The sequence below is a fragment of the Macrotis lagotis genome, chromosome 5, assembly GCF_037893015.1.
Source record: "Macrotis lagotis isolate mMagLag1 chromosome 5, bilby.v1.9.chrom.fasta, whole genome shotgun sequence".
NCBI lineage: Eukaryota > Metazoa > Chordata > Mammalia > Peramelemorphia > Peramelidae > Macrotis > Macrotis lagotis.
This window is the reverse complement of record NC_133662.1, coordinates 157,815,762-157,831,136: the sequence shown is the minus strand read 5'-3', so window position 1 is coordinate 157,831,136 and position 15,375 is coordinate 157,815,762. Positions and strand designations below refer to the sequence as shown.

Genomic DNA, 15,375 nt, shown 5'->3' with positions numbered 1-15,375 from the left:
AATCAAATAAAATAATGTATGTAAAGTGCAATGCAAATTTTAAAATACTATGGAAGTGTTGGTTATTAGAGCATATTACAATAGCTTTCTCATCTTATATAGACATTATATAGACTCATTAAACCATAAGCTCCTAAGTAATCATGTCATTTTTCATCTTTGTATCTTCAGGAACTAACAAAGTTCTTTGAATATTATAAATTCATATAAAATGTTGAAGAGTAAGGGTTTTTCCATTAAGGTGAACCACTGAAAGGCTCTAATAAATTGTCCTGTGTATATCTTATATCTATATTCTGAATATCCTCCCCAATTAATGTTTTTTCTATTCCATTTGCACATAATTGTTTACAAGCTGACTACTGTTGGTTTACATAGTTTACATGCTGTCTACTGTTATTCATCACTGTTTTTTTTATCTTTATTTCCCTAGAGTTAAGCAAAAGGCTGGTTTATAGAAGGCACTAATGATGCTAATTAATTGGCTAAATACTGTATCTATAATACAGGCCAATTATATTCATTTTGATAAATAAGGGTACTATCAGTATCAAATTATTGCCTAGTAATATTTTCAATTTCATCTTAATTTTAGCAGAACTTGGGGAAGTTGGTGGTACAGTGGATAGAGCACCAGCCCTGGATTAAGGAGGATCTAAATTCAAATTCGACCTCAGACAGTTAACAATTACCTAGATTGTGACCTTGGGCAAGTCACTTAATCCCACTGCCTTGCAAAAATTTAAAAAAAAAATAACATAACTCAAACAGATAAGCTAAAATTCAAAACAGGTAGAGAAATTAAAAAGATTCAGTGGCAGAACTCCAAAATTTGGTATCTATAAAGTAACAGCAAATAGAAATTAGTGTAGGCATTGTATACAGCGATTATTTTCCTTTTTTCTTAGTGGAAATTTCATAGTACCTTTAATATTTATGTTAAGGCTTTGTGAGACTGCATAAATTATTAGGTGGACTTTAGTTAGGTACTTTCTTGAGGGACGAGGAGAAGTAGTGGCAAACAATTCTCCAAAGGAAAAGGATTAGAGACAAACTGATCCAGGTCAGATGTCTAAAAACTCAACTTAACAGAATATGCAAGAAAAGAGTTCACCTCTATAAGCATAAGATAAAGGACATTGGTGTCAGATGCTTTCAGGGTATATGTATTAAGCCATACCCTTTCCAGAAGAATCAAGGTGTTTAAAGTACTCTAGGTAGTACTATTCAGGTTAAAATTTGGACAACTACAAGTTATAAGACTACTAGATGCAGACTGTGAGAATAAATCTTCTGAGCTCTGCCAATTCAAAGGTTTTTTTGGTTCTGTGCATAGTATGCTCTACTAAAAAATAAAATTCCCCCTGTCCCTCAGGTGATACTAAAATACTTTATTTAGAAATCCAACCATCCTTTTAGCTCAACTGAGCAGAAAAAGGATTTGTCAACATCTAGGTCAAGAAAACTGGCAGAATTAGAATGTCACAAGAGGTCACGTTAGGACAGCTGGCATACAAAGAGAAAAGAGCCATTATAGCCACAGCTCAGGAATACTAACAAATTGTAAACATAAAGAAAATATTAGGTCAGTCTGAAATTCAGCTATTTAACTGTAATCCAATGCTGTCCTCTCTGGGGTTTTCACTTAACTAATCAAGATAGCAATCATTAGGCTATATCCTTCAATACCAACTCAACCATCACAGTACCCCTCACCACCCAATATTGTTCTGTTTGAATATATATAATTAAACATATTATATTTGAGTTATATAAAAATAAATTATTTCTTGAATTAGGGTATAACCAATGAGTAACAATAATGTCTGATAAATAGTGTTTCTGAAAATCAGAGACAGCTATTAAAATGAACTGAATATAAAAATAACTCAATACAGGACTGAGGCTGAGTCATAATTCTATGATGCAAGCATAAACGTAGAGAAACGTAAAGAAGCATGCCACAGTCATTTGAGGTTAGTTCTAAACAGGAATCTGTGCCAAATCCATCAACAAAATAGCAACAATCAACACACTACTTCCAGTGGGAGAGGAAATATGATCAGCAACCACATATCCCTACTTCACAGCTCTCTGAAATAAGTTTTATATTATATTCTCTCAAAAAACTATAGAACAAGTAGTAACCTACACAAGGGAAAATGAAACTAACTTTCTTAGGGCTTTGGGTTCTGGTTTTGGCTTAGCAATTCATTCATTTTGTTGTTACAATCTATATGACATTGAATTCCTCTTCCAAAAATAAATAAATGAATGAATAAAGCCAGAGAGTCAGCAGAGCTTATGAAAATACTGCCCTCAGAGTTATGCCGTGGGATCATGTTATATTTGGTAACCATGCAAAAGAATTAGAGATGGTTTTGATTAAAAAAACAATAGCAACAGCAACCTTTAACTAGGCCAAAGGTGACTTCTCTTAGATTAAATCACATATATAGTATCTTACTCCAGCAAGGTTCTAACTTAATTCAAATAAGCAGAAAGTATCACCAAAAATAGAATTCATAGCATAGTTACGTCTAATATTACAAAGAGAAGTCAGATGGCTTAGTGGATAGATAACCTTACTAAGAGTTAAGAAGTACTTCAAAGTCCACTTTGGATACAGATCAGTTGGATAAAGATGAAAAAGTCACCTAAACCTCTGATATTCTCTGTCCACTCCCTAAGACTTTTCCAGTATTAATTTGTACTGCAGAATCAATTTCCCCACTCAAGAGGTCCCAAAACCAATAAAATCATAATTCTTCCCTCCCCTCTGCCCCCATAAAAATAGTACAGATACTAAAAGAAACAGAGCAGGTAGAAGAATTCTGAAAGAAGTAGCTGTGGTTGTTAACCTTAGAATCCCCATTAAAAGTCACAACTAGGAAGAATTATCATTCTTAAAGGAGGTCAAAATAGAAATACAGCATAAAAGGAATGAATAAATGAAAGGAGGATTAGTAAGGAAGCAATTGAGTTGCTCATGCATGTAGAATCAAGCTTTTAGATGCTCAGTCATATGAAATCATTATTGTTGGTCTTTAAAGTCTACACAACAGTATCATTCATGAGGGTAAGAGGGGAGAGTAGTATATATCATTTTTAAAACTAAGTAAAAGAAAAAATACAATAAAATCATAAGTAAAGGAAATAGACTAAATGATCAATTATTGATTAAAAAATACTCAAAGCAATTAAGCTATATGTTCATATATATTTATGCTATATATGAACATGTATGTATTCTATACATACACACATATAAAACTGATTGAGGCCATAGTTAATATGCTATCTTACCTCATCAATGGGATGGTTCATATATCCAACCTGTACAGGAATTTATTGACATTAAAATTTCTTTGCTCAGCAACTGTATACATTAATTTAGGAAATTAGACTGAGGAATCTTTATAATGGAAGAATCATTTTAATTTGTATAAATAATAATATACTAATACACCACACTGTAGGAAAAAGTATATTGGAAAATAAGAAGCATGGATTTCAGACTTGATTCTACTCCTCACTAGCTATGGGTTAAATAAACTCTAAGTTTCCTTCCATGCCTATAATTCCATGGCTAAAAGATCCTGTAATAAGCTTCAATTGTAATTCATGTGAATTGCAATATAATGCTATCAAGAAGAAAAACTAATACATTTCACTCCAGTTCCTGTTATTACTATAAAGGCATTCCCTTATCATTTCTTCACTGTAGAGTTTGGACTATGATCACTCTCATCCTTTCTTGCTTGTAATTCCTACAAGGAAAACTTGGATTCCATCCCCAGGAAGTCCAGTTTTAATGGCAAAATTTCTGTCTGAAATTTTTGCCCAGAACAGGGTCTCCACACCTGTTTCCATATATCTCCTCACCAAGATACTACATGTCTCTCATCCAATATACACATAATCCCCCCCCCCTTTATTTGTTGCATTGTCTCACTATACTTTAAGCTACTTGAGGACAGGGACTGTCCCACTTGTTTTTATGTTTTCCCATCATTTAACATAGTATGTAGAACATAAAATTATTTAATAAATGCCTTGCTATCATTATAGCTCTGAATACTTTTTTTAAAGGTTTTTGCAAGGCAAATGGGGTTAAGTGGTTTGCCCAAGGCCACACAGCTAGGTAATTACACCTAGCCACCCCTCTGAATGCTTCTTGATAGCTATTTGAATTTTAATTCATCTTTCTTGCTATTAGTTTTATCATCTGTAAGATAAGGATAGAATACCTCACAGGATTTTTGTGGTAATTAATATCATATATATATATATATATATATATATATATATATATATATATAAAATCTTTTATGGACCTTAAAGTGTCATAAAAATCTTAGCTATAATCATTAACAACAGTTACTGCTTTTTGGTCAATTCATGAAATATAGAACAGTAATTTCAAGATACCAAAATATGCATTAAAGAAACACAAAAATTCTTAAAGAATCATTTTCTCTTTTTTTATAAGGCAGAAATACCTCAAAATGACTCTAGCACATACAAACAAGAATTTAACTAGAATGTTATCAAACATAACCATCAACATTGAAATTATGGTAGTTAATATTTTGTGTGTATATATACACATCATCTATCAAGTGACTATTAAATGTAATTGACAGAGAAATAAGTTTCCTAGCATGTTCTTAAATTTGCAAAGCTTTGCAAAATTTGTATACATAAATATTAATTTTATTATAAAATTTTGAGAAGTATGATGATATTTACATAGAAGAGATTGAAAAAGCCAAGTCTATTATACTGCTGATTTGTTCGTGCCATTTTGCTAGGTTGAGGATCAAGAGACTAGACATGGCCACTTAAACAAATTTCTGTTCTAAAATATCATTTTATTGCTTCTCTTTAAAAATAATTTTGAGATTTACCTTCAGTGAGTCTTCTTGCAAAGAAAAATGTTCATAGAGGCCAGTATTGAGATCTGGAGAATTGAGTAATAGTTCAACATCCTCCATGGAGAGTAAAACTTTATTAATTTCAACAAGATAATCAACAGGGAGAGGTGCTGATCTAATTTCAGGTGGATATTGCTCAACTTTCACCCTCTGCTGAATGGGGGTTGCCTGCAGAAATAAAAAAATATATATAATAAATGCATACTAATCTAAAGTCACAACACTGCAAACATTGAGCTCCAAACAAGTAGCTAGTATACAAAATAAAAAAAAATTAAATTTTAAAAAATGTTCTCAAAAACTTATTCCATCATATCATGGTGGTGTTGTTGCAAAATTCATTAAAATTTTTTAAAACAATAAATTTACCAAAAGCAAAATGTTCAGAAAAGTCTTATGGATGATGCAAAATTATAAATATAAATATAGTATTAAAAATTTTTAGACTTGCAAACTTCTGGCAATCTCATGTCAGTATTCACTTGAAATAAGACTACAAAAGATTCTGCTAAATAATGAATTTGGAAAGGAAAATTTGCTTCCATTATTTACCATATTTAATATGTTATAATACTTCAAAATCTCTGTATTAATATTTTGCCAAATATATAAAGAACTTCAATATGTTTTTAGATAGATTCTTAAATATAATTCTTTAAATTTCGAACTATGCCCAAAGGGCAACAAAAATAAGCATACCCTTTGATCCAGCAATACACTACTGAGTCTATACCCTAAAGAGATGAAAAATATTCATAGCACCCCTGTTTGTGGTGGCAAAGAATTGGAAATCAAGTAAATGTCCTTCAATTGGGGAATGGCTTAGCAAACTGTGTTATATGTATATGATGGAACACTATGGTTCTATTAGAACCCAGGAGGGACAGGAATTCAGGGAAGCCTGGAGGGATTTATATGAACTGATGCTGAGTGAGATGAGCAGAACCAGAAAAATACTGTATACCCTAACATCAACATGGGGGTGATCTTCAACTTTGATGGACTTGCTCATTCTATCAGTGCAACAATCAGGGACAATTTTGGGCTGTCTGCAATGAAGAATACCATCTGTATCCAGATAAAGAGCCATGGGGTTTGACCAAAGTTGAAGGACTATTCCCTTTAATTTAGGAAAAAAACAAACACATCTTATTGTCTGATTTTGTTATCTCTTATACTTTTTCGTTTCTTCCTTGGGGATGTGATTTCTCTCTCAACACACTCAATTTGGATCAATATACAATATGGAGACAGGGTAAAGACTTACAGATTGCTTTCCATGGGGGGGGGGGAAGTAGATTGGGGGGGAATTGTAAAACTCAAATAAAATCTTTAATAATAAAAAATTTTAAATATAGTTCTTTAGAAATTACTATTAAAAGGAATAAAAGAATGGTAAAGTATAGATTTAATTTTTCTAGTTACAGTTCTACCCTTAAACATTCTTTCCTTTGATGTCAGCATCTTGAAATTAAATTAGGGTGGAGAGACCACGAGGGTTTTTCTTCTTTAAAAAAGAATGCTTTTCATCTAATAGAAAACTCCCCTGTGCACTTCTCTGGTTCATCAAGAAACTCTGTGGTTCAATCCCATTTAGAATATGAATCTGGTAAGGTCTTTAAACTTCCCAATTGATTCTGACAACTGCCTTTACTTTTTCTGGCCTTCAGTTATTCATAGCTTAAATTGTAAAAAGCTCCATTCGCCTTCTGGAAAACAGTATTGATTTAATTTAATTAATGCAGGGGCGGTTGGGTGACACATGATGCTTACTAGTTGTGTGACTCTGGGCACATCCCAAGCAGTCGCAAACACACACAAAAAAAAATCATGAATTAAAAGTGGTTCTAAATGAAGTGCATGAGGCAGCTAGGTGGCGCAGTGGATAAAGCACCAGCCCTGGAGTCAGGAGTACCTGGGTTCAAATCCAATCTCAGACACTTAATAATTTCCCTAGCTGTGTGGCCTTGGGCAAGCCACTTAACCCCCTTTGCCTTGCAAAAAAAAAAAAAAAAAACCTTAAATGAAGTGCAGTATCAATCAAAAGTATAAGGTGGGGGGCGGAGCCAAGATGGGGACAAGAAGGGATCCAGTCTTAGGAAGTCTCTGATAAAACTCATAAGCTAAGGACTCTAACTAAACTTTCGAGAGACAGAACCCACAAAGGGACCCAGTGAGGCAGTTCTCCTACTCAAGGTAACCTGGAAAAGATCAGAAAGACTCTGCTCCCCGGGGTCGGAGGGGTGGCTGCCAGAGGGGTGGCCGCCAGAGGGGTGGCCCCCCAGAGCCAAAGAACCTCAGCCTCCCGGAGGCAGCCCCAGGGCACTGGGAGATGCAGCTCACAGCAGCGGGGGAGTCTCCTGAGCTGCACCCCGGAGAGCACCAGGCACAAAGTGGGGGATCAGTGGGGGACCTCTGCCAGTGCAAGCATGTGGAGGCCAGCCCTCAGGTCACACAGGGAGCAGCTTGGTCTTTCTGCAGCTCAGAGCCAGAAACAAGCAGGTAGAGCCAGTAAGCAGGAGCCCCCAGGGCATGAGCCCATTGAGCTGAGGGAGGGGAGTGAAGAGAAACTAGGAGCTTGGTCCTCTGCCCCTGGAACAGGACTCTGGGGCTCTGACCACATTCAGTCTAGGCCCCCCCATAGAAGAGCAGGGCCCCCCCACCTCAGCCCCGTGGCAGAGGGAGGTGCTTATGGTCATTCACAGACCAGGAAGGAGGACAGAGCCTCTCACACTGAGACCCTTGTGGGAGCGTCCCAAAAGTTCAGGAAGCACCCCAAAACCAGGCCCAGGCTGGGAAAATGAGCAAGCAGAGAAACAAAAGGAAGACTATTGAGAAATATTTTGCAAATGAGCCCAAGAAGGATCAAAATACTCAGTCTGAAGATAAGGAAGCACAAGCTCCTGCATCTAAAGACTCCAAAAAAAAAAAAACCAGAAATTGGGATCAGGCTATGATAGAGCTCAAAAAAGACTTTGAAAAATCAAATGAGGGAGTTGGAAGAAAAACTGGGAAAAGAAAGGAGAGAGATGCAGGAAAAACATGAAAATGAAGTCAGCAGCTTAGTCAAGGAAATCCAAAAAAATGCTGAAGAAAATAGCATTCTAAAAACCAGCTTAGGTCAAATGGACAAAACAGTTCAAAAAGTTATTGAGGAGAAGAATGCTTTAAAAAACAAAATTGGCCAGACAGAAAAAGAGATAAGAAAACTCTCTGAGGAGAACAAATCCTTCAGACAAAGAATAGAATTCAGGGAGATTGATGAATTTAACAGAAATCAGGAATCAATACTTCAAAACAAAAAAAAAATGAAAAATTAGAAGAAAATGTGAAATATCTCATTGAAAAATCAACTGATATGGAAAAACAGACTTAGGAAAGATAATTTAAAAATTATTGGAATACCTGAAAGTCATGATCAGGAAAAGAGCCTTGACATCATTTTCAAAGAATTACTACAGGAAAATTGCCCGGATATTCTAGAAGCAGAGGGCAAAATAGAAATGGAGAGAATCCACCGATCCCCCAGAGAAAGAGATCCCAAAAAACCACCCCCTAGGAATATTATAGCCAAGTTCCAGAACTCCCAAGTCAAAGAGAAAATATTACAAGCAGCCAGAAGGACACAGTTCAAATATCGTGGAGCTGCAGTCAGGATCACACAGGACTTAGCAGCAACTACATTGGAAGCTCGTAGGGCTTGGAATATAATATACCAGAAGGCAAAAGAGCTTAGAATACAGCCAAGAATGAACTACCCAGCAAGGCTGAATGTCCTCTTCCAGGGAAAAAGATGGACTTTCAATGAACCAGGGGAATTTCAAATGTTCCTTTTGGAATGGCCAGAGCTGAACAGAAGGTTTGATCTTCAGATACAGGACTCAGGGGAAGCATGGAGATTGGAGGGGAGGGGGGAAATATGAGGGACTTAACGATGAACTGTATGTATTTCCTGCATAGAAAAATGACACTGATAATACTCATTTGAACCTTCTCAGTTAATAGAGCAGGTAGAGAGAGAGCTTTTATAGTTGAATCACAGGAGAAAGCTGAATTCGAAGATAAAATATGGTGTAAAAATGAAGTCAATAGAAAAAAAGGGAAATGGAATGGGAGAAAGAAAAAGGAGAGGGGGAATAGTCCAAGATATTTCACATAAGATTTTTTTTATTACAATGAGCTATTGCAATGATATGGAAGGGGGGTGAGGCAAGGGGGAATGCAATGGCTAGGAGAGGAAACAGCATATATATTCAATGGGCTATAGACATCTGGAGTAAGAAGGAGGGGGGAGCAAGGGGAAGGGGTGGGGATGTGAATAAAGGAGGAGAGGATGGACCATGGCGGGAGACTGGTCAGATATAACACATTTTCTTTCTTACTTCTTGCAAAGGGCTGGGATTGGAAGGCCTGCCCAGGACCATAGGGCCAGCTGGATTCTGGGCCTAAGGGGTGGTATGGGGGCTCAGGGCTTCTTGGCCCCAGGACCAGGGATCTGTATGCTGAGCCAGTCAATGACCCTACAGCAGAGTCAGAGTGAAAGGAGAGAGAGAAAATAGAGTACATGGTAGTGGAGAAATAAGAAAGGAGGGAGTTGCAATCAGCAATGGCAACGTTGGAAAAATATGGAAGTAACTTTTGTGATGGACTTATCATAAAGAATGTGATCCACCCATGACAGAGTTGTTGGTGTTGGAACAAAGACTCAAGCACATTTTTTGTTGTTATTATTATTTGGGGGAGGGTGCAGGGCAAGTGGGGCTGGATGGCCTACCTGGGGCCACATAGCAGGGTGGTCTTTGGGTGTCTGGTGCCGGATTTGGACCCAGGTGCTCCTGGCTCAAGGTCCAATGCTCTCTCTGCCACCCAGACACCCCTACTATTATTACTATTTTATTTTATTTTGGGTCTTTTTGTTCTTTTCTTTTTTTGGGTTTTTGCAGGGCAGTGGGGATTGGGTGGCTTGCATGTCACACGGCTGGGTGATTGTTGGGTTTACGAGGCTGGATATGGACTCGGGTGCTTGTAGCTCCAGGGCTGGTGCTTCGTCCATTGCACCACCTGGCCATACCTACAATTATTACTATTATTTTTTTTATTTTAATTTTTTTCTCTCCCCTTTACTTTTTTCTCCCAAGGAAGTCTATCTATATTCATGGGGGAGGAGGGGCATTTTGTTTACTTGTAAACAAGAATATTTTATTAATGTAAAAAAACATTTGTACAAAATGAGAATAAAAAAATAAATTAAAAAAAAGTATAAGGTGAAATCAATTCCACACCGTTTTGTCTATCCTTCTCCTAAACAGTCTGCAAACTATGATGTCTGTGCCAAATCCATTGCTTGTTTTTATGCTATTCACTGTTAGTGAACATGTTGCACAAGAAGAAGCAGCAGGCTAGATTTGGCCTTAAAGCATTAGTTTGCCCGTTACTGATCAATATTCTACCAAAACACTTGTCAGAGTCATCTTCTCTCACTCTTTTTCACTTCCATGCATTGGCAAAGACAAGCTTAAAGCAGAGAAAATATTCACCAACACCTTTATCTGCTGAAATTCTTATCCTACATTCAAATTATGTTCAAATATCATCTTTGGATGATCTATTTCCTAATTCCCCTTAGTGAGAAATTACTCCTTTGAGATAATACAACTAGAAACTCTAATAAAAACACCAAGTCACAAAATAGGCAGAAAAAAATGAGGGGGAAAAAAAGAAACCTGATTCAGAAAGTTACTTTGGTGACATAGAGGATCAAGGCACAAACTTAGAAGAGAACATTAGTGTCAAAGTGGCTATATGTGAAGTCTGAAAGAAAAATGCAATTTAGTCTCAGACCCAAAAAAATCCTGTTAAGAGTTCAAAAGAGGATTTTAAACAGCAAATTAGACAAGCAAAAGAAATATTGAGAAAAGAAATGAGTAATGCAAGAGAATTATTAAAAATGTCAATTATATGGGAAAAGATATATAAAAATTTACCAAAGATCAAAGTAAAATCGATCACTGAAGAGACTAATTCCTTAAAAATTAAGAGTGGAGCAAGTAGAAATTAATGACTCCATGAGACATCAGGATAAAATTTTTTAGAAAGCAAAAATGCAAAAAAATGGAAGAAAATGTGAAATTTCTCACTGAAAAATTAAGAAACTTAGAAAACAGATCCAAGAGTGATATAAGAATTAATGGACAGGGGTGGCTAGGTGGTACAGTGGATAGAACACCGGCCCTGGAGTCAGGAGAACCTGAGTTCAAATCTGGCCTCAGACACTTAATAATTACCTAGCAGTGTGACCTTGGGTAAGTCACTTAACCCTAAAGCCTTGCAAAAAAATAGTTTAAAAAATTAATGAACAACCAGAAAGCCCGGGGGGGGGGGGGGGGGGGGGGGGGGGAACGAACAAAAAAGTAGACAATAGCTTTCAAGAAATTATCATGGAAAACTGTCCTAATATACTAGAAACAGAAGGCAAAATAGAAATTGAAAGAATTCACCAATCACTGCCCTGAAAGAGATTCTAAAATGAAAAATCCAGGAAATCACAGCTAAATTCCAGAACTCACAGATCAAGAAGAAAGTACTGGAAATAGCCAAAAAACCAAACACTTCAAATAGTGTAAGGCTACATTCAAGATTACAAAGGATTTGGCATTTTTCACATGAAAGAAAAAGAGGTCTTGGAATATGATATTCTAGAAAACAAAGTTAGGAGTACAACCAAGAGCTACCTACACAGCAAAACTGAATACAATCTTTCAGGAGGAAAAATGGATAATTAATGAAATAGAAGACTTTCAAGCATTCCTAATTAAAAGATCAGAGATGAATAAAAATTTTCACCTGCAAATACAAGATTCAAAGGAAACAAAAAAAAGAGAAAACATAAGGGGTTCAATAGGGCTAAAACTGTTCATTTCTATATGATAAGAATATTTGTAACTCTTAAGAACTTTATTATTATCAGGACAATTAAAAGGAGTCTACAGGGGCAGCTAGGTAACAGTAGATAGAATACCAGCCCTAGAGACAAGAGGATCTGAATTAAGTTGTGGTCTCAGGCACTTAATAATCACCTAGCTGTGTGACCTTGGGCAAGCCACTTAACCCTATCACAATGTACAAATTTTTAAAAAGAGTCTACATAGACAGAGGGTATCTAAGATGGGGTGATACAATAAACAAATTAACAAAGGAATGGGAAAAAAGAATGCACTAAAAGGAGGGGAGATTGAATTAAGTATATTATTCCACATAAAAGAGCATGAAAGAGCTATTATATTTTAAAAAAAGGAAAGCAGAAGTTGCAGGCAAAGCTTAAATCTTTCATCAAAACTGGCAAAGAGAGAAAATAACATATACACTCAACTGGACGCAGAAATCTTACTTACCCTACAGGGAAATAAAAAGGGATGGGGATCATAGAATGAGGGCCTGCTAAAAGGAAGGGGAAGTTGTTGATTAGAAGATAAACATTTAAGGAGGGGAAAAAATGGGAGTAAGAGAAAGCAGGGGAATAAACAAGAGAAAAATAGCACAGAGGCAAATTCAAAGTTATCATGACTATAAATTTGATTGAGATGAATTCGCCCATAAAACAGAAGCATAAAGCATAAAGGTTTGAAAACCAGAATCCTACAGTATGTTGTTTACAAGCACATAAATACAATATGGGAAAAGCAAAGAACTGGAACAAAATCCGTCACGCTTCAGTTGAAGCAAAGAAAACAGGGGTAGCAATCATGATCTCAGACAAAGCAAAAACAAAAATAGAACCAAATAAAACAGATAAGGAAGAAACTATATCATATGAAAAGCTACCATACACAATGAATTAATATCAATAATAAAAATATGTGCACCAAATAATATAGCATATAAATTTATGAAACAGAAATTGAATGAGATACAAGGGGGAAAAGACAATAAAACTGTATAGTGGGGGACCTCAACTTTCAACTTTCAAAACTAGATAAATCTAACCAACAAACAAAAAGTATGTTAAGGAGATAAAAGAGAATGTAGCACACAATAACAGCAATACTGTTATGCAGAAATGTGAATTATTTAGCTATTCTCAGCAATTCTCAGCAATAGGATGATCCAAAGCCCACAGGAAAAATGATGAAGCATGCTATCCTCCTCAAGAGAAAGAACTGATATTGTTTAAATACAGACTGAAGCTTGTTATTTTTCACTTTCATTTTTTCTTTTGAGTCTTCTCAAAAATTACTAATATAAAAATGTTTCATATGATTATGTATAACCTATATCTGATTGCTTACTATCTCAGGGAAGGGACACTATCCCTGAGAGAGTGAGGAGAGAGGAAATGAAGAGGATAGAATTTGGAACTCGAAATGCAAAAAAAAAAAAAAAAAAAAGAAAAGAAAACCCAAAAAGGTAAAAAAAAAAAATATTTTAGCATATAATTGAGAAAAATTAAAATATAAAAAGGTCTATTATATTAGCCTCATTATGACAGAGGATACCATTGTAGGCTTAAAGAATCTCTAACTATTAATTTTGCTAAGCAAATATTACCCTTTTTTCATTGTCTCGTTCCTGTTTCTGATTTAGTTTATTTTGTTATTTGTAAATGATCTTTTGAACTAGTAATCTCACTTCTAAACAGTGTTCAAAGGAGCTTAAGAAAAAGAGGTTTCACATGTACCCAAATATTTATAAAAGTGGGAGGGGGAGAAAATTAGTGCTCTGCAATTGAGGAAAAGCCCAAGAAATATGGCATTTAAAATACTAGAATCGGGGTGGCTAGGTGGGGCCGTGGATAGAACACCAGCCTTGAAGTCAGGAGTACCTGGGTTCAAATCCAGCCTCAGACATTTAATAATTACCTAGCTGTGTGGCCTTGGGCAAGCTACTTAACCCCACTGCCTTGCAAAAAAAAAAAAAAAAAACTAAAAAATAAAAAAATACTAGAATACTACTGATTTAAGAACGGATACAAAGTGAAGTGAAAAGATCCAAAAGAACAACATATGATTGTAAAATATGTAAGCTAAAACATTTCTGAAAGACTCTAATCAATTTTAATAATCAATCTTGATTCATGAAATTTACTTTCCTCCTTTGAAAATAAAGTTGGAGATGATTGGCACAAAATAAGATATTTGCTGTCACAGAGGATTGTGTTACAAAATGGGGAAATGATTACGGTGTAAAAATAAGAAATCCAGGGCAGCTAGGTGGCACAGTGGATAAAGCACTGGTCCTGGAGTCAGGAGGACCTCAGTTCAAATATGGCTAGCTGTGTGACATTGGGCAAATCACTTAACCCCACTGCCTAAAAAAAATAATTTTTTTTTAAATCCAAAAGAATTCATATACTTTCCAGGCTTTTGTTAAGATTTAAAACAATCCTCCCCTCAAAAAAACGTACATACTTTTAATAAGAGATAATTTAAAAGATCTCTACAATTCATTCAAATTCCCAAGACATATAAACATAAAGTCATAGATTTAAACCTAGAATGGATCTTATATGTCACCCAGTACAATCATCTCATTTTACAGATGAGGAAATTCAGGGCTGGGAGAGATGAACTTAATTGATCAAGGTCACAAAGATTCTAAGTAGGAAAAAAAAATCATAATTCCAGTCCAGGTCCTTTGACTTCAAATGCAGTTTTCTTGCCATTTGAATAAACAATAAATCAAGTCCTGCTGCATACCTAATATTTTATATTAACACACAGAAAATAATGCTAAAATCACAAATTACATATCAAGGGATATGGATTTATCGGTGAGTATGTGGGTTTTTTTCAGTTCACAAGTTTACAATTAATACCCACAGAATAAGTATTAATAATAAAAGAAAATTTATATTTATTTAATTTACTTATAAACCTAAATGGAAGAAAAACTTTCTTCCTTATCAATGTAAGACCACACAAATATTTCAGCTTATATGAATTATTTCTTTTTAAATCACAAACTATAGCCTACTTCCTTTCCTTTCTTTAAAGTCCAAAGCAAAAAAGGAAAATATAGTAATAATGTTGAGAAAATGAAGCATTTGAGGGAATATAAGATTTGGAGGAAGAGGACCCAAATTCATATTATTTTAAGTCACAAAGAATCATAACTGAATCAGTTCCAAAGTAAACCAACCTCAACTTATATTAAAAGAAAATTGAGAACCAAAGATATTAAGGGTCTAGCCCCAATATCACAGATGAAGTAAATGAAAAAATGAGGACTCAAAAGTCAAGTCTTCTATATCTGTTCTGGCCTCTGTCATTTACTGTATACCTTTGAGCAAGTCATTTCAAAGCCCAGATAACACATTTGCAAATGAGAGGGTTAGATTAAATTATAGCTAAAATTTCAACTGGTTCAAAAACTCTACAACTCTAAGATAAGACACAGATTTTATCCTCTTCAAATGTTCAATATTTTATCTGGAAAGATATCA

At 35.3% G+C, this 15,375-nt stretch overlaps 1 protein-coding gene across 3 annotated transcripts in view; it reads right to left on the bottom strand.

Moving 5' to 3' along the window:
* UTRN (utrophin) overlaps positions 1–15,375 on the bottom strand; it is a 435,226-nt gene that overhangs the window by 352,594 nt on the left and 67,257 nt on the right. For 2 of the 3 annotated variants that reach the window (XM_074187765.1, XM_074187767.1), the window contains exons 19-20: positions 4,911–5,105; positions 3,307–3,336 (exon numbers count right to left, since the gene is read on the bottom strand). In XM_074187765.1, coding sequence (XP_074043866.1) covers positions 3,307–3,336; positions 4,911–5,105 — 225 coding nt within the window. The remainder of the gene's footprint in view (positions 1–3,306; positions 3,337–4,910; positions 5,106–15,375) is intronic. The other variant, XM_074187766.1, reaches the window with a different exon arrangement.